Raw genomic sequence first — 23594 nt, 5'->3', positions numbered from 1 at the left:
CTAATCTTGGAGCATGTAATTCTAACTCCTAAAGTGGACCTCTTTAGTCATTCACATCTAACTTCATTCAAGGCCTCTAATGATTCCTGTATCTGACAGCTCTTTCTACATGTGATGTCAGATCTCTATATCTGATAGCTCTCTCAGGACTTCTGGGCCCCTTGGTTCTTTCACTCAACTAGGCCCCAGGGTCAAGGGTCAAACCAATAGATGATTCCATGGCAGTTGGCAGTCCTGACAGCAGGCTGTCCCTGATAGATACAGAAGTGGGGAAGGGTGGGAGTTATCTATCTTCTCTGTTTTATAGACTACTTCAACTTCTACTGCTGCCAATGCCTCAGCAACCACTGAAAGTTCAGATATCACCCTTCCTGTAACTAATCAAGTCAAGGAAGAGATCTACGAAATAGTGGTGGTGGTTCCAGCTAGAAATTTTCACTCACAATGGTGCATGTTTCAAAAAGAAGTATCCAGGGTATGAACATACTTTTGTCCTCCTGGGTCGTAGTCTTAACGGTGATAGGAGTCACCTTAGATGAATGGGTTGAATTGATTTCAGAAGATGAAGGAATCAAGATAAACCACAGTCCATGGATGACATGTTGCCCTGCTGTTTGGCCAGAAGGTCAGAACTGTACTCTAGAAAGAGATGGGTGGAAAGGAAGGGTGTGTCCTTAACTTTGCTTTCCTTAACTTGCATTAATCTCACTAATGTACCCATTATTTTCTGGTGCAGCTTCTCAAGTTGCAGTGTTCTTCCTTCCATAGTCAATGCAGTCAAGGCAGATTCCAAAATCTCACCATTTAGGTGTTCTGGAGAAAAGTTTGTATGTTCACAGCCTTAACTGCTGGGCATTTGAGAAGTCTCAGCAGTAGCAGCAGGGTGATCCACACAACTAGACATGTGGGTAAGAAAGAAAGGTAACTGGCATTAAATTGTCTGTATTGCCACTAGATGATAGGGTGAATTAGGGTATTTAACAAGAAATGAGTTTGAAGAAAATGATAGAAGAGAAAGACACATAGAGAGACACCAGGATAGAGAACAATTGTTTCTGGTTCTCTTATTCAGCTTAAGGTTCCCTTGCTTCTTTGTTATTTTGCAACTTCTTTCTTATTGTTTAATCAAATCTTTCACCCTACTCCAATTTTCACCTAGAGATTTCTGGACCCCATGTAGAAATGAGTCTAGAAGAAATATCTGTACTCTCAAAACAGCTTTTGCTTTCCAACAGATGACCTGAAAGTGGTCAGGATTATGATGATGTCGATCCTTGGCCTTTCCTTCCTCCTTAACTTAATCCTGGGTATGAAATTCACCTATCTGATTCCTCAAAATAAATCTCTACAACTCTTCACTGCCATCCTCAGTTTCTTCTCAGGTAACTTCCTGGCCCCCCTAACACAGGCTTGTAGGTGTACTTTGATGGGTGGGTTCAGGCTGCAGTCTCTGAAAACATATATATATATATGTTTATATATAAAAAACCATATACATGTTTATATATTTATATATGTTTATGTTTTCATATATGTTTATATATTTATATATATGTTTATATATGTGTTTATATATGTGTTTTTATATATATATATATATATATATATATATATCTGTAGCTTCTGAGTTAGAGCTACCATAAAAGCAGGAGCAGGATCAGTCTTTGGGCAAGGTGCAGTTGGACCGGGTGGAGGTTGGGAAGTCAAGTGTATATGGAATGAAGACTTGCATCAAGGAGCCAAAGTTCCTCAGAAGGGACTTTTTTTTTCCTTTTGTCTGGACATCAGGTATCCTTCTGCTCTGGGCACTCATGCTATATCACAATAAACTGAAGCATGGCCAATCCGTGCACTTCTCTACTTATAGGATCACCTGGATCATGAATACTGCTTACTTAAACGTTTTCTTCTTGTCTGTCTGTGGTGAGTGTCTCCAGGGCCCTTGAAGGGTGTTAAGAACCAATCCATCCCTGACAGAGGGGAGGCTAAAAAGATGGGATAGGGGAATAGAGGGAAAAGTGCCAAACCTTGCATTTTAAAAGGCTGCAGCTCACCTGGATTCATTCTCTGATGACAGTTCTTCCAAGAAGAGTGGGAGGTCAGGCTTATGCGAGATGTCTGCTGTGCCTGGCCTCAGAGGGTAGCTCCTCATCTCCACTTTTTATTTTGCCTTTCACACCTTCCCCCACTTTAGGGTAGAGATAACCATCAAAGTCATGACCAAGGTGGGTGTCTGAGACAGAATGCTCAGCCACCGTGGAGAGGAACAGTGACCCTGGGAGTATAGTGTAGTGTCAAGGCAGTTTGAGGGCAGAGAGAATATCTGATGCTAGATGGCCATCTACCAAAACCTAAGTCTCTCCTTTCCTAAGAAGTCTTTTAAAATTCATTTGTAATTACACTTCCTAACCCAAAAAGAAGCATGTTCTCTTTCAAAAAGAATCCTCAATTTTCTTAAGCTGAGCCGAATTTAAGCTATTGTACATACACTTCCAGTTTCTTCCACCAAAGCATTCACCTCCCAGATGGCTTTGGGTAGTTAAAAGGGATCCACTGGGCTTTGGGTCAGGGTCTTCAGCCAAATTGGAGGAAACTGCTTCTGACTCTCCATTGTCTCTTCATCCCACTCCCTGGAATCTCTTTTCCCTAGGAATCCTCTCTCTCCTAGAGTGCAAGTTGTCTACCGGTAGCTGTACCTGCCTGAACATCCATACATCCGACACAGAATGTAAGGAATCTGAGAATTCTATCGAAGGTATTTCATTACCAGAACACGCTGCAAAGCCTCGTAGCATTGTCCGTGCACACACTGTGAACTCAAAGGAAGACATCCTAAACAAACAAGTTCAAACACGTCGCGTAACCTGGGCTCTGTGATTCGGCAATCTATTTCTTGCAGTATACTCTCATCTTTACGGAAAAAGCTTTGTGGGTGTGTGCTGTGTCTCCAACCATGTTGTCTCTATTTGGAATTATAGTCGGGGTTTGTAAAAAGATCTGGAAGATGGTTTTTTAAAAACTCCTGGCCTGCTGAACAAATAGTTTCTTCTGCAACATTTGTTGTTAATATAATAAATATTATAACATAAATAATACTTTCTGTATTGTTAAGTCTATATTTCACAAACGCTTATAATAATATATAATAGTTTTATTGTATTGTGAAATATTTCAAACATACATAAGAAATACAAAACGATGATCAAACACCTATGTACACATCACCCAACTTTTTACAATTTAAACAGTATTTCCTGGAGAAGTTTTTCAATTAAATTTATAGATATAACTGATGTTCCTCTAAAAAATTCTCTAATTTCATTTCCCTCTCTTGTTTCCTATCATAAAACACTTTTAAGAATGCATTGCTGATGATTCACATTCATGTTGACATTTTCATTACAAATTTATGCATCTATAAAAATTATATAGACCAGCTTTTCAAATGTGTGAAAGTTGGTAACTATTACACTGTAGAGATCATGTTGTATTTATTTTAATAAATTGCTGAAATAAATCTTCTAATTATTTTAGAATTCCTGAATCTATCTGTATAAGCAGAACTTGGTTCCTTCATGCCTTTTTGTGGTTCATACTTTGTGGTGCTAAATAATATTCCATTGTAAGAATGTACCACAATTTGCTTATCTATTTCACCTACTGAAGGACATCTTGGTTGTTTCCAAGTTTGGGTAGTTATGAATAAAGTTGTTATAAACACCTGTGTGCAGGTTTTTATATGAACATAAGCTTTCAACTTTTTGGGGTAAATACCAAGGAGGATGATTGCTGGGTTATATGAGAAGAATGTGTTTAGTTTTGTAAAAAACTTCCAAACTGTCTTCCAAAGTGGCTATACCATTTTGCATTCTACCAGCAATATATGAGAGCTCCTGCCACACCACATCCTTGCCAACATTTGATGTTGTCAGTATTTTGAATTTTGACCATTTTAATAGATGTGAATATGTCTCGTTGTTTTAATTTGCAATTCTCTAGTGATATATAATATGAAAACATCTTTTCATATGGTTACTTGGCATCCATGAGGTATCTGTTCCATTCTTTTGCCCTGTTTGTAATCAGCTTTTTCATTTTTTTGTTGAGACTTTAAATGTTATTTGTGTATTTTGAATAACAGTCCTTTACCAGATATGTCTTGCAAATACTCTCTCCCGGCCTGTGGTTTGTATTTTCATTCTTGACAATGTCTTTTGTAGCACCATGGGACTCATATGAAGTGCCACTAGTGATGCTGGAAGTGCTCCCAACAAGCAAAGTCATGAAGTTAAAACAAAAAGTTGAATTGCTTTGTATGTACCATAGATTGAGATTTGCAACTGCAGCTGTTCACCATTTCAAGACAAAAGCATTAAGTGTAAGGATCATAGTATAAAATGAAAAGCAAATTTGTGACGCTATCACTGAAGTCATGCCAGCAAATAAAAAAAAGTGTGTTTTTTGCTAAATACCTTTTAATCTCACATTGAAAATGTAGCTTTTGGAGTGGTGGCTCACACCTAGAATCCCAGCACTTTTGGGAGGCTGAGGTGGGCAGATTGCCTGAGGTCAGAAGTTCAAGACCAGCCTGGCCTACATGGGAAAACCCCATCTCTACTAAAAATACAAAAATTAGCTGGGTGTGGTGGCAGGTGCCTGTAATTCCAGCTATTCAGGAGGCTGAGGCAGGAGAATCGCTTGAACCCAGGAGGCAGAGGTTGCAATGAGCGGAGTCCATGCCATTGCACTCCAGCCTAGGTGACAAGAAGGAAACTCCATCTCAAAAAAAAAAAGAAAGGAAACAAAATGTAGCTTTCATGTCATTGCAGGATTGTTATAAGAAAGACATACCTGACCGGGTGCAAAAGCTCATGCCTGTAATCCCATGATATGTGTAAGTGGAGATACACAATCCCTCTTATTAAAAAGAAGGGTGCATAACGATAGAATAATAATACAATCAACCAATGTTGCTTAATGTTTGCCTTGTATATCCCTTTTCTATTATTTTTCAATTATTACTTCTGCTTCTGTATTAGGTGTGCCTCAAGTAAACTATATTTAAATTGCTTAACTTAATGCAGCAATCTCTGACTTTTAGTAGACAGAAGTGTCAAAGCCTCAAGGCTTTGATAGTAAGAAATTGATGGGTCTCAAAGACTGAATTTGTGTCATTGAATAGAGGTGCTAAGAGCCACAATGCAAAGAACACATACAGGAGTACACTGTCAGAGAGAAATGTTAATTGACCACCTCTCCATTCCATGTCTGGCTGCTTTGGAAGGTGTCGATCCCATATCTTTTTGAGATTATTTCTTAAATCTAGAAAATGTCTGTGTTCGCTTAGTTACATCTAGTCATCACTCTAATTCATCAACCTTAGGGCTTTAGGCTAGTACAAGGATTAGGTATAGACTAATATAAATACGGAGAAAGTTATCTTAAAAACTGAACTGTTGGCCATGACAGGAAGGAAGATTGGATGCGCCTCATTATACCTCCACCCTTTTGGAGTTTAGGTACAATAACTGATCAGCATTAATGTTAAAATAGAGATCTTAAGGCTGACAAAACAAACTCTGTGGCAATAACATGTCAACTCTTATACAAGATCTACAGCCACACAAGGCAAGGATTAAGTCACATCTGCAGGCCATCAATCTTGCTACACAGCATCCTTATCTTAAGACCTTCCTTTCTGCTGAGTTCAAGTTTTAGAAACAGCCTTACTCCTATAACCAACTGCAAAAATTAAAGAATCTCTGAATCCACCTCTAACCCGTAAGCCTCTCCCAACCCCCACCCCCACACCTTCACCCCTGCTTCCAGATATTCCACCTTTTCAGGTAGAAACCTTCCATATATTGATTTATGTCTTTGCCTGTAACTCCTGTCTCCCTAAAAATGTATAAAACCAAGCTGTAACCCTATAACCATTTTTAGGACCTCTTGAGACCAGGCCCAGGCCCTGGTCACTCATATTTACTCAGAATAAACCTCTTTAAAACATTTAGAGTTTGTTTTTTCTATTAACAACAGATTTAGGGAATTTTAAAAAATATTATGGGATATGCGCTTCCCTCTAAGATGTAGAAAGCTGCAAAGGTAATAGCTCCCAACCTGATAATGACAAAAAGCTAAACTACAAAATCACAACTTTCTTGAACCCAGCAGTGTGATCTGAAGTCAGAGGGAAAACAAACAGTCAGAAATCCAATGACAGACAGGTCATCCAAAGAGAAACAGAAACTGTGGGCCAGCTCAGCTCTGGCAGAGCATGAGAGGAATACAGAGTCACCATAAAACCAGTTAGAAAATACAATTATGTTTCTTTTTAAAAAAAAAAAAAAAGCAACCAATGCAAAGGAAAGCAGAAAAACATGGAAAAGAAATAATTAATAAACATATAAAACAAACAGAAAACAGCTAATTAACACATTCAAATAAAGCCAAGTCAATAACTACTTTAAAAAGTAATGATCTTAACACCACAATTAAAAGACAGAAATTACAAGAATGGATTAAAATATTTTAATAAAGGAAAATCTGGCTGAATGCTGCCTACAAGAAATCCCCTTTACATGTAAAAGCTTAGCTAGATCATTAACAGCATATTTTATGTTATGTGTATTTTACTACAATAAAAAAGTTAAATGGAAAATACATACCATAGAAAGATTAGTCAATAGAAAGATGGAGTGGTTCTATTAATACCACGAAGTAGATTTCAAAACAAGGGATATTATAAAAGATAAAAATGAATATTATATAATGACAAAGAAGTCAACACACTAAGAATATAAAACAATGTGTACATGCCTAACAAAAGAGCATTCAAATGAATAAACCAAGGAGAAATAGTTAAATGCATAATTACTATTAGAAAATTTACCACTCCTTTCTCATATAACAAGTTGACAGAACAAAGAAGAAAAAAACAAAAGATCAGTAAGAATATAGAGAACTGAAGAACCCTATAGCCAATTCAATTACAAGAATTAAATATATTTGTACAACACTCCACCGACAAAACAGAAGTCATACTGTGTTCAGTGGTACAGAGAAGATTCACCAAGACAGACCATATACTATGCCATAAACAAGCCTCCACAAATTTAAAAGTGTTGAAATTATGCAAAGTATATTTGCTGACCAAAATAGAATTCAGAATTAATCAATGAAAAGGTATATATGACATTCCAAAATATTAGGAAATTAGAAATAAACAAACTCTTTAAATAATCTATTGGTCCAAGAAGAAGTCAATCGGGAAATTAGAAAATATTTTAAATTGAGCAAAAGTAAAAACACAACATAGTAAATACAACAAAATCAGTTAGACACAGCTAAGGTTAAGTTTAAAAGGAAAAGTGTACCACGGAAAGCTTATATTAGAAAAGTCTCATATCAATGTTCTAAACTTTCATTTTTAGACTTTAATAAAAGAAGAACACATGAATCCTAAAAGAAGGAAATAGGAAAGATGAGAAATCAATAGAAAAAAGTTACAAAGAAAATTAACAAAACTATTTCTAGCTTTGGTGGCCTAACAGAGGAAAAACTAATGCCCTTTCTGGATACATATTATCTACTTTGATCTTTTACATATAATGTTAAACATATTGGCCAGGAACAGTGGCTCACACCTATAATCCCGGCACTTTGGGAGCCAAGGCAGGTAGTTGCTTGAGCACAGGAGTCTAAGACCTACCTGGGTAACATAGAGAAACCTTATCTCTACAGAAATAAAATAATTAGCCAGGCGTGGTGGTGCACATCTGTAGTCCCAGCTACTCAGGAGGCTGAGATGAGAGGATTACTTGAGCCCTGGAGGTTGAGGCTACAGAGAGCCAAGATCATGCCACTGTACTCCAGCCTGGGCAACAAAGCAAGATCCTGTCTCAAAAAAAAAAGGTTAAACATAAAGTTAAAAAGTATGAGACATTAAAATAAAGAGAAAATAACCCCAAATTAAGAGAAAATCAGTCAATAGGTGCATACTCACAGATAACCCAGATGTTGGAATTTGTAGACAAGAGCTTCAAACTAACTATGATGTTGAATGATCTAATTAATAAGATGGAAAACATTTATAAAGAGAGGTAAAATTTTCTCAAAGATACACAATATTAAAATAAATTTAACAAAATATTGGAAACAAAATACACAGTATTGAAAATTCAGTAGCCTTATCAAGAGAAAAAAGAATGAATAAACTTAAAGACAAAGTAGAAATTAGTCAAACTGAAACATAAAGAAAAATAATTTCTTAATGTGTCTAAGATCTGTGAGACAATATCAAATTGTCTAATACACAGGTAACTGTATTGAAGATAATGAGAAACAATAGGGCAGAGGGCTATTGGAAGAGGTAATAGGCAACAGTTTTTTTCAAATTTAATAAAGTATATCAACCCAAAAGTCCAGGAAACTCAATTAAGATAAACACCAAGAAGTGTTTACTTTCTGAAGTAAAATGAGAATGGAAAAAATCTGAAAAAATCGTGACCAAAAATTTTCCAAATTTGATAGAAATTATAATCTTAAAGGTTCAAGAAGCTCAACAAACCCCCAAGCAAAAGAGACATGGATAAAACTACACCAAACCACAAGATAATCAAATTTCTTAAAACCATTGATAAAGAAAAGATCTTAAAGTAGAAAAAAAACAAAAATGGATATCTTACATACTAAGAAACAAAGATAGATTAACAGCAGATTTCCTGTGATAAGCAGTACAAACCAGAAGATAGTGAAGTAACATCTTTAAAATACTGAAAGAAAAAAAGTTTCATATGTGTATATATGTGTAAAGTGTTCTAAAATATCTATCTGTCTATATGTATGTGTGTGTGTGTGTGTGTGTGTGTATATATATATGTATATGCAGAAAGGTTGCTAGAAAATGGGGGAATTTATCAGCTGGAGATCTGGGTGAAGCCATGAAGTAAGTGCATAGAAACAGTTGTTTAATTAGAGGAATATAGTTCAAAACTGATACCCTAGAGTTTGACTTTTCAGAGATTAGTTAAATGTAATGGCAAGATCTAATTTATAATACTGGAGTTGATGACTTAAGAGGAAATAATCATTGGAAGTAAGATTAAGATATTCAAATAAAAGATTTAAAGTAAGAACTTAAACTCTAAATTCCGCAAAGAAAACCTATGAAATGCCCTTCTTGACAACAGCCTTGACAAAGAATTTGTGATTAAGTCCTCAAAAGAAATAGCAACAAAACAAAAATTGACAAGTGGAACCTAATTAAACTAAAGAGATTCTGCATGGCAAAAGAAACTATCAACAGAGTAAACAGGCATCCTACGGAACGGGAGAAAATACTTGCAAACTATGCATCCAACAAAGATCTAATATGTACAATCAATAAGGAACTTAAACAAATGTACAAGCAAAAAACAAACAACCCATTAAAAAAATAACTAAAAGACACAAACGGGCACTTTTCGAAAGAAAACATACGAGTGACCAACAAACATATGAAAAAATGCTCAATATTACTAATCATTAGAGAAATGCAAATCAAAACCCTAATAAGATATCAGCTCATATCAGTCAGAATGACTATTACTAAAAAGGCAAGAAATAACAGACAACTGGAGAGGTTGTTGAGAAAAGGGAATGATTATACACCTCTGATGGGAGTATATATTAGCTCAACCATTGTGGAAAGCAGTTTGGAGATTTCTCAAAGAACTTAAAACAGAATTGCCATTTAACCCAGTAATCCCATTACAGGGTATATACCCAGAGGAATATAAATCATTCTACCATAAAGACACATGCACAAGTATGTTCACTGCAGCACTATTCACAATAGCAAAGACATGGAATCAACCTAAATGGCCATCAACTATAGACAGGATCAAAACATGTGGTACATATACATAATAGAATACTATGTAACTTTAAAAAAGGATGAGACCATGTCATTTTCAGCAACATGAATGCAGCTGGAGGCCATTATCCTAAGTGAATTAATACAGGAACAGAAAACCAAATATTGCATATTATCACTTATAAGTGGGAGCTAAACTCTGAATACATATGGCCACAAAAGCAATAGACACAGAGGCCTACTTGAGATTGGAGGGTGGGAGGGTGGTGATGATGGAAACACTACTTATAGTGTACTATTTATCATACCTGAGTGACAAAATTATCTGTATACCAAATCCCCATGACATACAATTTACCTATACAACAAGCCTACACATGTACCCATGAACCTAAAATAAAAGGTAAAAGAATAAAAAATAACAGATGCCAGCAAGGCTTCAGAGAAGAGGAAATGCTTATACACTGTTGATAGGAATGTAAATTAGTTCAGCCATTGTGGAAAGCAGTTTGGAGATTTCTAAAAGAACTTAAAACTACCGCATGACTCTCAAAGAACTCAAAACTACCATATGAGCCAGCAATCTCATTACTGAATATATAACTAAAGGAATATAAAATTGTCCTACCACAAAGACACATGCACACATATGTTCACTGCAGCACTATTAACAATAGCGGAAGATATAGAATCAACCTAGATGCCCATCAATGGTGGAAAAAAGAAAATGCAGTATATATACACCATGGAATACCACACAGCCATGAGAAAGAGTGAAATCACATCCTTTGCAGCAACATGGATGTAACTGGAGGCCATTATCCTAAGTGAATTAGCACAGGAACAGAAAACCAAATACCACATGTGTTAACTTATAAGTGGGAGCTAAACATTGGGTACATGTGGACATAAAGATAGGAATAATAAACTATGGGAACTACTAGGGGGGAAAGGAGGGAGGGGTGTGTGGGCTAGAAAACTACCTATTGGGTACTACGCCCATTACCCAAGTGATGGAATCATCCATACCCCAGATCTCAGCATCGCACAACATACCCATGTAACAAACCTGTATATGTACCCCCAAATCTAAAATAAAGTTGAAATTATTTTTTAAAAAGATATTCAAGTTTTAGGTCGAATATCAACCTAAACTTGAGTTGTCAAGTTTAGTAAGACAATTGTGAAAGTGTTTTTTTAATTGACTCAGTGGTTCATGTGAACAGCTAATAAAAGCAAATAAAAACAGCTGACAAAAGCTGTTCACATGAACCACCAAAAGAGTCAATTAAAAAATGACTTCCATAATTGTCTTACTTGAAGGCTCTATAGCAGTTATTTGCTTATTTCTTGAAACTTAGGCAATAAATGGTGGAACCAGAGAAAATTTGTAAGATTGCATACTACAAAAATAAAAGAAATTGTATGCTATGAGCATCAGAGGAGTTTTGTCAGAAACCAGAGGAATAATTTCTTATTGAAAGCAGAAATTGGGAGCAAAATAACAAAAACAACACAATTATTATATCATTATAAAATTAATAATATAGTATAAATATATTATAATATATATAAGTACAAACACATTGTATACTCATGTAATATATGTCATATAGCATATTACATAATATATAATTGATATAATCTAAATATAAAACAATATAATATTGTTATATTGTTATAATGTCCCTGCAGCTATGTAACTCTATCACTCCTGTACATGGAAAGAAGGATGTGTGTTCAACTCAGTGGAACCAGTGTCCTCAAGTGAAAGTCAGGTTACTGTTAAGGTTAAAAAAAAATAATAAAATAAAAAGGAGGGTTTTTTAGTTAAGTGAAAAATGTTTGAAAGAATTTTCATTTAAAAAAATCAGAGAATACAGTGGAAATTTATGGAAAGCTTGTAACTATAAGAGATAAGTCAAGAGCATGGAAGAACAGAGTTGTACTAGGCTGAGTTCTGTACAAGAGCCCATCTTCTTAAAATTTTTCTATTTTTAATTTTTGTGGTACATAGTAGGTATATATATTTATGGGGTATATGAGGTGTTTGATAATGGCATGATGTGATTGTTACACAACAGCTCATCTTTTTCAACAGGGACAGGACAGGGAGGAAAAATTATGGAATTTACTATGACCCTATTTTCATCTGGAACTTTTTAAAAACTTATGCTAACATAGACAGAGAGAGATAGTACATGGTATCTGAAACTCTAGAACATTTACTGTTGTAGAATATTTCCTATTATACAAATAAATTTAAGAAGGATGAAAAGTGTTCCATGCTTTTAGCTTCCTTGTAGATACCTGGGCTCAAAGGTATTCTTTTCTCTTTAAATGCAAGAAGCGAAATGGCTGGAAAATCCCCAAGGAATCCCTAACTGCTCTATGTATAGACAGTCTAAAACTTTGTGATTAGGAAGTTCAGAACCAACATTCTTTTATGACAATATTAATTAACTTCTTTTGACCCATATCCCCAAGAGCTGTTCTCATCTAAATCTCTAAGGCAAATAGGTCCATGAAAAAACATAATTCATTCACCTACTTAAAAAAAAACTGACAGAAGAAAGGAAAGGAAGCTTTACTCTATTGAGAAAAGGACAGAAGTAGTTAAAAAAAATTCAAGTCACCTTTGATCTGGTGAAACATTTGTAACATTCACGATCATTTAGCAAAAGCTTTAATGGAAGGATAGTCTAATAGTCATGAAGGTACAATGAATACCAAAAACTTTACTGAGTTCCCTTCACTGAGCCATCACTTGGTAAGTATGCTTAAGAAGGAGTCCACTTAGCCACATCTAGATGAGTTGCTTGTATGAAATTCTATATTCAAAAAACTCAGTTACTGGATAATTGAAATAATTGAAAATTAAGCAAAGAGACAAAATATAGTCATTCTGCATGGGGAAAAATACCTGAGAATTAAGACTTAATAGTTTTTCATTGATTGATCAATTGATTTTAGAGACAAGGTCTCGCTCTGTTGCCCAAGCTGGAGTGCAATGCCATGGTCATAGCTCACTGCAACCTGGAACTGCTGGGCTCAAGCAATCCTGCCACCTCCATCTCCAGAGTAACTAGGACCACAGATGCTCACCACCACACCTGGCTAGTTTTTTCAAAATATTTGTAGAGATGGGGTCTTGCTATGCCGCCCAGGCTGATATCAAACTCCTGGCCTCAAGCAATCCTCCTGCTTCAGTCTCCCATAAACGGAAGTTGAGGAAGATCTACTCTGTAAGTTTTTAAGGCCACTTACCACAGGTATTACCTTCTTTATCTGCAAAAACAGACTTTAGAATTTGTGTTGTGCTGAATTTACTGGAATGTAGGGCAAGGAGGATATCTAGAACATAAAGGTGCTTGAAGGGCTGTCATGGTGAAAAGATTAGTATTTGATCTATAAAATCAGTATGTGAACATGTATTTGGAAGTTACATAACAGAGTTTTCCACTCAAGATAAGAGTTTTTCATCCAGCCAGTGGTAAAGCAACATAGTAATTTACTAATCACTGAAGTCATCCAAGCAATGGCTGGATGCATATGTGGTGAGAGTGCTAATCAGAAGGATTCATTATGGGGTTGGATGGTCAGTGGCCTAGTAAGGGCTGTTTCATCTTTGAGAGATATATCTATGAGTTAGAAATGGAATTAGCAAAAAAAAAAAAAAAAAAAAAAAATTCAAAGTACAAAATACAATGCTATGAATTAATTCATACACTTATATATGATAAAGTTTGAGCCTCTTCCTATGTCTGCACATACAAAACAGGAAAATTTTACATTATGTAATTGATGCAATGTAAGTAGACTTTTTTGTATATTTTTATTTACTAATACAGTATCACTTTTGTTAAATTTACTTTTCTGTGTATAGTTGCTCTAATCTTTCAATATTCTTAGTGAATGGAGTCAGAAGCCAATCTGGAATGATTCAGGTTAAGTAGCATTAGAAATATTTCTCAGTTAAAAATTAATGTTTTCACAACTTATTGTTATTAATTCAGATAAGAAACAATTAATGTTAATTGTTCATCTCCTTTCTTAAAAGAATCAATTTTTTTAGCAAGAATTTATTAGGTATTGTCACATATATGATTTAATTTAAACCTCATGGCAGGTCATTTTGAACATGAGAATTCTCTTTATTTCTCTGATAAAGAAGCTATGACTCAGAGGTGAAGAATTTAATTCAATAAAAAAGAGCTGTAAGTGGTAAAAACTAGGATTGGAACCCAGTTCTTTAAACTATCTCACATTAATCTAATTAATACTTGAGTCTTAAAATGTAAAATATACTTAAAGTAAAATTTAAAAATAGGAATAAAGATAATGCTTATCTCATAGGTTATAATGAAAATTAAGAGTAAACTGCTTTAGATTGTGTCTGGCAACTACCAAAAACTCAACAAATATTATCTATTATTATTGAAAACCAAAAACGACGTGTAAAATATAATTTGCCTGTTGAACAACCTCACGGAAATAATAATATAAGACACACAAAAAACGTAACAAAATGCCTTGTATAGAAAGTTCACATATAATTTCCATGCTATTATATTAGTATATGTATTCATGATTAGCCACTTTTATGCAGTAACTTAGCAAATCATTTAGGAGTTTATTTAATGGAGAATAAAAGAAATTACACTCTTTGAGGTGGGTCAGGGAGTCAAAAAGTACTGACAGCAGGACTCTAAGACTTTAATGGACCTTTTAAATGTGCAGCCCAGCATTCTAAGATGAGAAAACTGAAGTTCAGAGTGTAAAATAAGATTTATTTTCTAAAAAAACAACAAAAAAGAGCACAGTGTTTCTACGCTATTGAGATATTAGCTACCTGAGCCCAGCTATGATATAGAACTATTCCCTCAGACTGAGAACCCATGAAAGAGATTTGTAAGTGACTTTACATTATCAACTGCTCTAGTAAAGAGCACCAAGATCAGAGTTAAAGCATGGGTTGGTTTTTATCTAAAATATCATTTCTCAGATAGTGGGATAAAGAACAAACTAGATCTTGAAGTACAGTTTCACGACGTCAGCTGACAAAGTAAATAAAGTGAGATGAATTACCTCTGTTTTTGCCTTCCTGTATATAATTTGTGCCTCTCTGATGCTATCACACTATATATGGTGCTCTCAAATGATCATCCAGATATATAATGTATATTAGATACTTCACAGAACTTGAAGGTAGGTTTTAGACACAAGGTATAATCTAAGGGCGAGACACCCATTATTTCTTTTTGAGATGTCATCTAAAATGATTAATAGGAACCATGAGCTGTTGTTCCTTTTAATCATCTCTGGACTGTTTTCACAGATCTGTACATGCTAAAGAAAGACTTTAAGAATTGGGAGACTCTGGATATCTACAAACAGAAAAAACTAAATCAACCTTTATCTCTTACTCATGATAACCACCAAAGTGAAATAAAGTTTGTTATAGAAAAGACTATAAAGTTTTTAAAGGATGTGCCACTCAGGAACTGTAAACCAGAATAATAGAAGGGCATTCTGATTAAGTATACATCAGTACATTAGCACATTTTTAGCTGAGAAAATGAAGCCAAAAGAGTAGAAAAGATTAGAAATTTCATCTAATGAAAAGGAATAGAATTTTATAACTAGAAGGAAGCTTGGAGTTTTTTATCCAGCCTTATTGTATCATTTTACAGGAAAAAACAAACAAACAAACAAACAAACATATACCTAAATCTTGACTTTCCCAACGTGGCACAATAATTACTTGCTGATAGAGGACTACACGCCAGGACTACGTCTCCCAATACAAGCCACTCTCCACAATACATTCTCAACACATATTTACAAAATTACCTAAGCTGATTTTGTTTTCTTGTTTCTTCAGGGAAACCCTGCCCACCATGTAGTAGTCGACATGGGAAACTGGAGCACTGTGACCGAATTCACCCTAATTGCCTTCCCAGCTCTCCTGGAGATTCGAATATCTCTCTTCGTGGTTCTTGTGTTAACTTACACATTAACAGCAACAGGAAACATCATCATCATCTCCCTGATATGGATTGATCATCGCTTGCAAACTCCAATGTACTTCTTCCTCAGTAATTTGTCCTCTCTGGATATCTTATACACCACCGTCATTACCCCAAAGTTGTTAGCCTGCCTCCTAGGAGAAAAGAAAACCATATCTTTTGCTGGTTGCATGACCCAAGCATATTTCTACTTCTTTCTGGGGACAGTGGAGTTTATCCTCTTGGCAGTAATGTCTTTTGACCGCTACGTGGCTATCTGCGACCCACTGCGCTACATGGTCATCATGAACAGCAGGGCCTGCCTCCTGCTGGTTCTGGGATGCTGGGTGGGGGCCTTCCTGTCTGTGTTGGTTCCAACCATTGCAGTGACATGGCTACCTTACTGTAGGAAAGAAATTAATCATTTTTTCTGTGACATTGCCCCTCTTTTACAGGTGGCCTGTATAAATACTCACCTCATTGAGAAGATAAACTTTCTCCTCTCTGCCCTTGTCATCCTGAGTTCCCTGGCATTCACTACTGGGTCCTACGTGTGCATAATTTCTACCATCCTACATATCCCTTCCACCCAGGGACGTCAGAAAGCTTTTTCTACCTGTGCTTCTCATATCACTGTTGTCTCCATTGCCTATGGGAGCAACATCTTTGTGTATGTGCGACCCAATCAGAACTCCTCACTGGATTATGACAAGGTGGCTGCTATCCTTATCACAGTGGTGACCCCTCTTCTGAATCCTTTTATCTACAGCTTGAGGAATGAGAAGGTAAAGGAAGTGTTGAGAGAGACAGTGAAAAGAATCATGACCTTGATACTAAGGAAAACTTGACACTGGTATGTACTACATCAAATACATTTCCTTTTTTAATTTTTTTTTTAAGTTCCAGGGTAAGTGTGCAGGATGTGCAGGTTTCTTACATAGTTAAACGTGTGCCATGGTGGTTTGCTGCACCTATCAATCCATCGCCTACGTATTAAGCCCAGCATGCATTCGTTCTTTTTCCTAATGCTCTCCCCAACTCCCAGCCCTCCCCTGACGGCACATATTTCTTATCTTCGAAACATTCTTTCTGCATGACTGTGTGGTGTTTGGTGTGCCAGAAACTGAGACAGTGCCCCGGGATGAGCAATGATCATGCCAAACTGAAAGCAAACTTTGATCATGTCTGGAGGGAAAATCCAATCCATAAAGTATCTTGCATATACCACAAAGGGAGCCTGGGTGCAGTGGCTCACACCTGTAATCCCAACACTTTGGAAAGTCAAGATGGGAGGATTGATTGAGCCCTGGAAGTTGAGGCTGCAGTGAGCTGTGATTGTGCCACTACACTCCAGCCTGGGTGGCAGAGTGAGACCTCATTAAAATATATATATATATATATACCATGAAAGAAACCTAACAGGGATTCAGAGGTCTCCAATTCTAGTCCTGGCTAAGTTCACTTATTTTCCACAGATTTTGACCACGCTACAACTTATCCAATCCTCAATGTCTCTCTCCATTTTTAAATAAAATAATAGATAATAAAATATCGCTACTTCTAGTAAGGTATGTAAAGTTAAAAAATATTTTCTTATTAGGCACTTTTGAATATTTCTGGAGACTTGGTTTTAACCTGTATTGGCCAGATGAAGTAACGATGATGTGAGAAATGAGAGAAAAAGAGGTATGACTTAGGACGGTATCAAAGCCTCTGGCTATACAGAGTGAAAGATATTTGATGAGAAAAGGAGCACAGGGCTGGGCGCGGCGGCTCACGCCTGTAATACCAGCACTTTGGGAGGCTGACACGGGCAGATCACTTGAGGTCAGGAGTTCAAGACCAGTGTGGCCAACATGGTAAAACCCTGTCTCTACTAAAAATACAAAAATTAGCTGCACGTGGTGGTGCATGCCTATAATCTCACCTGCTTGAGAGGCTGAGGCATGAGAATTGCTTGAACCTGGGAGGCAGAGGTTGCTGTGAGCCAAGATCACGCCACTGCACTCCAGCCTGGGTGACAGAGTGAGACTCCGTCTAAAAAACAAAAAGAAAAAGAAGAAAGAGACACAGGTGGGGTTTCTTAGGGGTGGACCTATTGAACTGAAGGTTTTTGAGGGTCATCCAGTTATAAGTTGTCAGTTGGATAATTATTTGAAGCTTAGGAGAAAAACTTGAGCTAGAGATATAATTTATGGAGTCATCAAATATATTAACGATAATGAAAGCCATAAAAGTGACTGAGATCAACAGGGAAGAGTACAAAAGGAGATGATAATCCATAAATTAGTTTAAGGATGGATGACCAAGCAGAAGAGAAACCAGGAGGTACACCATGAAAGATAGTATGAAAGACAAAGGGTGAACGTTTCAAGTGGCATGATAAAGAATGAAAAATATCTGTTGCATTTAGTGGCAACAAATCCTGAATTACTTTAGTAAAAAATTTAATAGAATTTTGGGGGTACAATTCAAAATACTGCAGGTAGAACAATGTGTAGCTATAAATAAATGGATAATATAAATATAGAAAACACTTTCAAGAAGGCTGACTGAGAATATAAGCAGTATTACAACACAGGTTGAGTATCCCTAATCCAAAAATTTGCAATCAGAAATCTTCCAAAATCTGAAACTTTTTGAGTATTTACATGATATTAAAGGAAACGCACTCACTGGAGAATTTCAGATTCTTTAGTTTTGGATTAAGTATGCTTAACTGGTAACTATAATGCAAATATTCTAAAATCTTAATAAATCCAAGTCCAAAACACTTCTGGTCCCAAGCATTTCAGATAAGAGATACTCAACCTATATGAATGAAGGAAACATGGGTTCAAGGAAAGATTATTTTCCAGTGGAAGATGTGTTTGCTTTTTAAAAATATTGGTTGAGGTGTAGCAGTAGGGATAGGCTGAGGCAACAGAAGAACAAGGAATTATCAGCATGGGGGGTTTCCTGGGATGGTCAAAGGGGATGACATTGAGGCCATTAGTAGAAGGAGAGTTGCTGGCAGAAGTTAATGTTACTGACTGGTAAATAGGAATGGATGCATCCAGAAGTGGCACCATGCCAGGTAACAATAAGGTGCAAATTTTCACAGTCCTTTTTGATAGGTGGCCCAAAGTGAATCTTAAGAAGACCTAGAAGCTTGGTACCTGGCTTCAGGTAGAAAATGACCAAAGGAAAATATAGCTTTGCAGAGTAGAGCAAAATAATTAAGTTCATCATTGAGCAGTATAATGCATTAATGTTCACAGGTCAAAAGTAATTCATTCATCCATTTACCAAATGTTGTTTGAATGTCTACTGTGTGCCAACGAACAGAACAGACAAAATCCCTGCTTTTTAATGAGTTTGAATTATAGACGGAGACATGCCATAAGTAAAAATATAATAGAGAAAAAATATATTAAAAGTTGCCAGGTTACAAAAATTATGAAAAAAAAATTAAAGCAGGGAAGGGAACAGAGAGTTTGGGGGACAACTTTCAAGTGTTAATAAGGTAGTTAAGAAAGCCTTCTCTGAGAAGGTGATCTGTGAATAAAGATTTCAAGGAGATGAGTATATGAGCCGTAAAACTACCTGGGAGAAAAACCGGACAAAGAAGGACAAAGACCCTATGCTGTGGAAGGAGTAAGGGAAGCAGGTCCTTGTGCTATAACAAACAGCCATTGAGGGCAGAAATTATCTGAGAGCCTCTGCTGCCAGATCCCGAGGACCACACGAGCACCAAGATGGGAATCCAAGTTCATTGGTGTGCTGCACTGGAACTAAAGGCCAGAACAAACTAGAAGGTTTTACTAAGCCCATACTGATTAGGAATTGATCATCAAGCACAGCCATATATAATCAATAAATACTGACTGACTATATGTAAGAAAATTTCTTAAGTAAAACCATAAGTGATTTTTACTTATAATGTCATTTTTTTTCAATGAATTGGTTTCGTAACAAGTTTGAAGCTAAAGCCTTTCATTTATGTTTTTATAAGCAGGAAACATCTGAAATAGGAGAATGATATGGTTTGGCTCTGTGTCCTCTCCCAAATCCCACCTCCAATTGTAGTCCCTATGTGTTGAGGGAGGGACTGATAATCCCCATGTGTCAAGAGGGGGAGGTGACTGGATTATGGAGGCAGTTCCCCCATGCTGTTCTTGTGTTAGTGAGCGAGTTCTCACAAGATCTGATGGTTTTATAAATATTTGACAGTTCCTCCTTCACACACTCGCTCTCTTTCCTGCTGCCTTGTGTAAAAGGTACTTGCTTCTTCTTCGTCTTCCACCATGATTGTAAGTTTCCTGAGGCCTCCACAGCCATGCAGAACTGTGAGTCAATTAAACCTCTTTCCCTTATAAATTACCCAGTCTCGGATATGTCTTTACAGCAGTGTGAAAATGGACTAATATTGAGCAAATCAAAATACTTCATCAGTTAGTACAGTGATTCTCAAAATCTAGGTCATAGGCCAGTAGCTTTAACATTACCTAGGAATGTGTTAGACATAGAATTTCTCAAGCACCACCCCAGACCCACTACACCTGTGACACTGGAGATGAAGCTCAGCAATATGTGTTTTAATAAGCCTTGCAGATGATCCTGAAGAATACAAAAGTTTGAGAACCAGGACTGAGGGAGAACCAGTCAAGCTACTGGTTACCATGAAATCTATATCATTGCTAGGCCTCAGGAAGAGCCTTAATTAAATGTTACCAAGAAAAAAAAAGTCATAAAATGTAGTTGGTATTTGTTAAAGATCATATAACATACAACAGTGGTCCCCAGTCTTTTTGGCACCAGGGACCAGTTTCATGGAAGACAGTTTTTCCACAGCCAGGTGGAGGCAGAGGGTTGACTTTGGAATGATTCAAGCATATTACTTTTATTGTGCACTTTATTTCTATTATAATATGTAATAAAATAATTATACAATTCACCATAATGTAGAATCAGTGGGAGCCCTGAGCTTGTTTGCCCGCAACTAGATGGTCTCATCTGGGAGTGATGGGAGATAGTGACAGATCATCAGGCATTAGATTCTCATAAGGAGCATGCAAACTAGATCCTTCAAGGTACAGTTCACAATAGGGTGTCTGCTCCTAAGAATCTAATGCCATTACTGATCTAACAGGAGACAGAACTCAGGCCGTAATGCTAATGATGGGGAGTGGCTGTAAATACAGATGAAGTTTCGGTTGCTCACCCACCGCTCACCTCCTGCTGTGTGGCCGAGTTCCTAACAGGCCACGAACCTGTACGGGCAGCAGTCCATGACCTGGGGGTTAGGTACCTCTGGCATATAGTATTATTAATATGAGTATGATAATTAGGATTATCATTATTCTTATCATAGGTGCTTAATTATATCTGTTCATTTACTGTTACCAAATGGTTGAATTAGCTCCAAAAGCTGAGCTTCTTCCTATGTATAGAGAAGTATCTTGCTGAAGCACTAGAAATAGCTGCCAAAGTACCTTGTGTGTGTGTTTTTTATGGGCATTTGCCAATAAAATAAAGACTTGCTAGACAATGAGTTGTATTAAAGGCCGACAGTTGTATTAAAGGCCAGATTTGTTGGTCCTTTTCTCAGTCACCTAAATTTTTGTGATTTAAATGTCTCTGGCTCTTTCCGGCAAGAAAAAAAAAACCCTTTAGTTTAACTTTATAGTTTAATTACCATTGTATACATTATGGTCATTTTCCCTCAGAACTCATTAGTCAGTCAAGCATTTATTCATAGAAGATGTGCTGAGCACACCTGAATTATGATCTTGGGCAAGTTATTGAATCTTTCGGTATCTCAGTTTCTTACTTATCTACAAAATGATAATTTCTATGGTGTGGGGCTAAAGTAAAATAAACCTGAAAGCACTTATATCAGTTATATGATATAGAAATGCTGGATGAATATTACTTATCTTTCTTAGGGCCCTGTGTAAAATTCAATGGGAGATGCTGATGATACAAAGATAAACAGGACTTGATCTCCACTCCTAAGTTATTCACATTTTAGTTTGAGATAAAAGAATATACAAGAAAATTTTATGAATGATAAATTCAAAAAATAAACGAATTAATACTTCTGATATTGGCCATGGTGGAGTAACAGATATCTGATTTTCTCTTTTGACTTGGGCAGCTAGAACATGACAAAAATACATAAAGCAAACCATTTCACACATTGGCTAACAAGCAATACAAGATTACGATTATTAAGAGAAGAAAAACAAAACAAGGTGAGCCTTAAGACTGCCCCAGTTTGCAACCTGGATACAGTCTCCTAGTCTGCAGTCTAGGGGCAGTATTCAAACAGAGGCTGGAAGTTTCTATGAGTAAGAAAATAGAGATTAGTTTGGGGAGGCCAGGGTGACTTGAAGTTACAGGGAAGATGACTAGAAATGAAAGAGTTGCATAGTAAGAGAACTCTGGAGATAGGCAGAAGGATCCCCTGAAGACTGGCTCAATATAGAGCTAAGCAGTCATGAAAAGAAATTACCTGAAGATGTGAAAGGATCCACGAGAAATCAACAGGCCAAATAATTCCTAGTGTTCACATTGGGATGGAAATAGCTTGTGTTTCCTTCAGCCAGAGTAAAAAGACCTTTTAATATTAGGGTATTAGGTAGAGTAAGGGGGACAAATTATCTCTAGTACAAAGACAGACCTAGCTTTTTCTTAAAAGATTTTCAAAACAAACCTGAAAAAATCAAACTAGTCCACAAGTGAATGCCTAGGAGAAGAAAGTCTAACACAACTTAAAAGCATACAACCAAATCTATAACTTAATAATTTAATATCACAATATCCAGTATCCAAACAGAAATTTCTAAGCATATAAAGAAGCAGGATATTGTGATACATAACCAGAAAGAAAATCATCAAAAGAAGCAAATCTGGAAATGATGGGAATTCACAGGAAAAGAATATTTAAATAGCTATGTGCCCAAGAATTTAGACTGTATAGTGATTTAACAATTGAATTATAAAAAGTATTAATATTTACAATAATTTAAAGCATTTCTTATATAAATACTCTCGGATGGTATATATCATCATAATTATTATCATCATCATAACCATTTCATTTGTCCTGCACACTTTTATAACTTTAGATGTCTTTCTTGTATTATTTTATTTTTTGCTAGCATCCATTATTCTTACAGTGTTGGCCATGATGATCCCATATCCTTAAGTAATTAGATGAAGAGCTTTGTAGGAAATGTTATTTGGCTCAGTACAATGCACATGATCTATTTCTTAAATGGCTATAAAAGACAGTTTTCATTCATTCTTCTTTCCCTTGCACACAGGATAATAGGTAGGAGATGTGACCGAATTTCTTCTTGGCCACACCTATCTATGCAGAAACCAAAATAAAATTTCAAATGTCACTGGCCCTTGTTCACCTTACCTAGGTGCATACCATAAGCTCTTGCTCTCCTATGCAATTACTACCAAGTAATTTTTAGCAAGTGTTTCTTGGAATCCCCAAGGGATGTTTCTTATGTACTTATGAACTCTCAATATTATGTGGCTCTGGCTACCCTTCATTGATTTACACTTTTTGAAGCCACCTGAGGGCAGAGCTTCCTCACTATTACTGCAGTCTATTCCCCCTGTAAGAAATCTTTGTCAATGACAAAGGAGCTGTCTTTCAATTATCTCAAAACAGCAAACTACTGAGTGGCAGGTATGCCACTATATCTGCTGTTATTCTTGCTATAGACAGA

At 36.3% G+C, this 23594-nt stretch overlaps 2 protein-coding genes across 2 annotated transcripts; both read left to right on the top strand.

The window, feature by feature from the left end:
• Positions 1-219: 219 nt before the first annotated feature.
• On the top strand, positions 220-3087 carry TMEM225 (transmembrane protein 225). The gene is made up of 4 exons (XM_012001643.1): positions 220-625; positions 1236-1382; positions 1789-1923; positions 2651-3087. Exons 1-4 carry the CDS (start codon positions 445-447, stop codon positions 2875-2877), a joined length of 690 nt encoding a protein of 229 aa, XP_011857033.1. The 5' UTR covers positions 220-444; the 3' UTR covers positions 2878-3087.
• Positions 3088-15738: 12651 nt separating this feature from the next.
• Positions 15739-16779, top strand: LOC105554969 (olfactory receptor 6M1). Its single transcript, XM_012001642.1, has one exon. The coding sequence runs from the start codon at positions 15771-15773 to the stop codon at positions 16710-16712; it is 942 nt and encodes a 313-aa protein (XP_011857032.1). The 5' UTR covers positions 15739-15770; the 3' UTR covers positions 16713-16779.
• Positions 16780-23594: the final 6815 nt, after the last annotated feature.

This window comes from Mandrillus leucophaeus, unplaced genomic scaffold, assembly GCF_000951045.1.
Source record: "Mandrillus leucophaeus isolate KB7577 unplaced genomic scaffold, Mleu.le_1.0 Scaffold669, whole genome shotgun sequence".
NCBI classification, from domain to species: Eukaryota; Metazoa; Chordata; class Mammalia; order Primates; family Cercopithecidae; genus Mandrillus; species Mandrillus leucophaeus.
This window is presented reverse-complemented; position numbering and strand designations above follow the sequence as displayed.

Bases quoted from the DNA above. Each gene is read 5' to 3' on its own strand.
- TMEM225 (XM_012001643.1), top strand. From the start codon at position 445: ATGGTGCATGTTTCAAAAAGAAGTATCCAGGGTATGAACATACTTTTG. The intron at 626-1,235 runs GTCAGAACTGTA...GCTTTCCAACAG, and splicing joins CCCTGCTGTTTGGCCAGAAG to ATGACCTGAAAGTGGTCAGG. The intron at 1,383-1,788 runs GTAACTTCCTGG...TCTGGACATCAG, and splicing joins CATCCTCAGTTTCTTCTCAG to GTATCCTTCTGCTCTGGGCA.
- LOC105554969 (XM_012001642.1), top strand. From the start codon at position 15,771: ATGGGAAACTGGAGCACTGTGACCGAATTCACCCTAATTGCCTTCCCA.